This window comes from Arachis duranensis, chromosome 6, assembly GCF_000817695.3.
Source record: "Arachis duranensis cultivar V14167 chromosome 6, aradu.V14167.gnm2.J7QH, whole genome shotgun sequence".
NCBI classification, from domain to species: Eukaryota; Viridiplantae; Streptophyta; class Magnoliopsida; order Fabales; family Fabaceae; genus Arachis; species Arachis duranensis.
This window is the reverse complement of record NC_029777.3, coordinates 101,101,930-101,103,989: the sequence shown is the minus strand read 5'-3', so window position 1 is coordinate 101,103,989 and position 2,060 is coordinate 101,101,930. Positions and strand designations below refer to the sequence as shown.

Here is a 2,060-nt window from a genome sequence, read left to right as displayed (position 1 = left end):
ACTCGACCTTCTCATTTCTCCTCTCTACCTCCTCCGCCACCAGCCGGTGCAGCCGCTCCCGGCACACCTGCGCCACCTGAGCTCCGCCGTGGCCATCAAACACCGCGAAGAAGTCGCACTTCGAATTCTCCTTTCCAACAAAGCCTATCTCCACGCTCACCGCATCCTCCATGTCCTTCCTGTTTCCGATAACCGACACCGAACCGTACGACAATACGCCACCGGAGTTTTCCCCCACCGACGGCCGATCCTCCTCCTCAGATGACGTTGACGACAGCGACAGCGATATTTCCATGGATTCGTGAATCTCACTCCGCTTGCTGTCAGAATCAACAACCACCACATCAGCATCCGCCGCCGGGGAACCTCCATTCTCGACGTGGATCTTGGCCTCGCAGGTGTACTTCATTCGCCGGATTCTGAGCCTCCTCCGGCGAGCATTCTTGAAGCTCGTGATGGTACCGTCTGAATCGCCGACAACTCGCCGAAAAGTGATCCGCCGCGGCGAGAGTCGTTTTGGATCCTTCATCGTCGTTCCGTTGTTTGCATGCAATAATGAGAAGACAAAAAGACCAAAGACAAAGACAAGAGAAGAAGGAAGAAGGAAAAAAAATAAAGAGATGCAGTATTGGAAAACGGCGCTAGTGGGGAAATGAAGAAGAATTTAAAGGATGATTGTGAGATCTGAGAGAGCATTGAATCTGAACCGTTGGTTAGAAAGTAAAGGGGGTTATGTGTTAGGGAGGTACAGTGTTACAGGGATAACAGGTGGGTTCTTAGGGACCAGTGAGTTGGATTTTTGTGAAGAGAACGTGGACGGTTGAGATTAGAAGGTGGGTACGTGGAACGCTGATGTTTTGGGAAGTGATACGGTTGGGTAAAAGATGTGGTGGTGGGTGGGGCCAGTTGGTGAAAGGAGAGAGATAAAGAAGGAAAGAAAGAGAGGGGTCGGAGTCATAGGTTAGATTACGTGGCGTAGGAGAGGTAGCTATCAGTAAATTTTGCTTTGAGCGAGGTTGGAAGGGGACAGGTGTTGTGTGAATGTGGGTTGCGTCTCAGATTTTGGGGCCATCGATCATCATTGATGCCTTTGCCTCTTTCCTAACTACTCTCTACTGCTACAGTAAGCACGGTGCACGAACACACTTACACTCAGCTAGGCAAGTAAGGATGCCAATGCCTCCTCGTAGGGCGGAAACACTAGTTTAGAAAATAAAATTAACACAATTATAATAAAATCAAATATAATTTAAATATAAATTTAATATAATAATATACATACAAAATTTTTAATATATTAATTAAAATTACTTATATAATTTATATATAAAAGTATGTAAATATATATATTTTTTCGTGAGATAGATATCTCAATCCCTATCTCTGACGAAGATGGATCCCATTAACTTCTCCTCAGAGATAATTCCGGAGGTGCGAATTCTTTTTTCCATCCTAAGCTCAACTGCATGCTGATATTTTTCGTGCTTTCACTGGCCAGCCGTGAGAGCTAATTATGGACTTGCTGTCTTTTTTTTCTTTATTGCTTTTCTTTCTTCATTCCTTGCATCTTGCTTAGCTAATCTAGTAATATTTAATTTTATTTTAAATGTATGTCTCTGTAAGATATAATTGCTTTTAAATTAAAAATATCAAGTACTGATACAATATAATTGTTAATTAAAACAAGAAAAATAAAAAAAAACTTAAAAATGATAAGTATATTCAATAAATATATCTAATATTTCGCTAGGTTTATTTAAAAAATAAATAATTTATTATATTGACATATAATGTTAGAATGTTTTTTTTATTACCAAAAATAGAAAGAATCAAATTTGTAATTTTTTAAATAAATATAAAAAAATTATGTTATTTAAAGTATAATTTATTGAATATAACGTTAGAATATTTAGACTAACAAGTTTGTGTGTACTGAATATTAAATAATTATTAATCATTGATACAAAATTTTAATATTATATATTTGTTGTAATCTTATAAAAATAATAAATAATATTACATGACTAACAAATATTATTTTAAATTAATATTTTATCAAT

General features: G+C 37.7%; 1 protein-coding gene across 1 annotated transcript in view; it reads right to left on the bottom strand.

Moving 5' to 3' along the window:
• LOC107495040 (probable protein phosphatase 2C 8) overlaps positions 1–654 on the bottom strand; it is a gene marked incomplete in the record, with an annotated part of 4,271 nt that extends 3,617 nt beyond the window's left edge. The window contains 1 exon segment of the mRNA XM_016116093.3: positions 1–654. Coding sequence (XP_015971579.1) covers positions 1–529 — 529 coding nt within the window.
• Between the last annotated feature and the right edge of the window lie 1,406 nt (positions 655–2,060).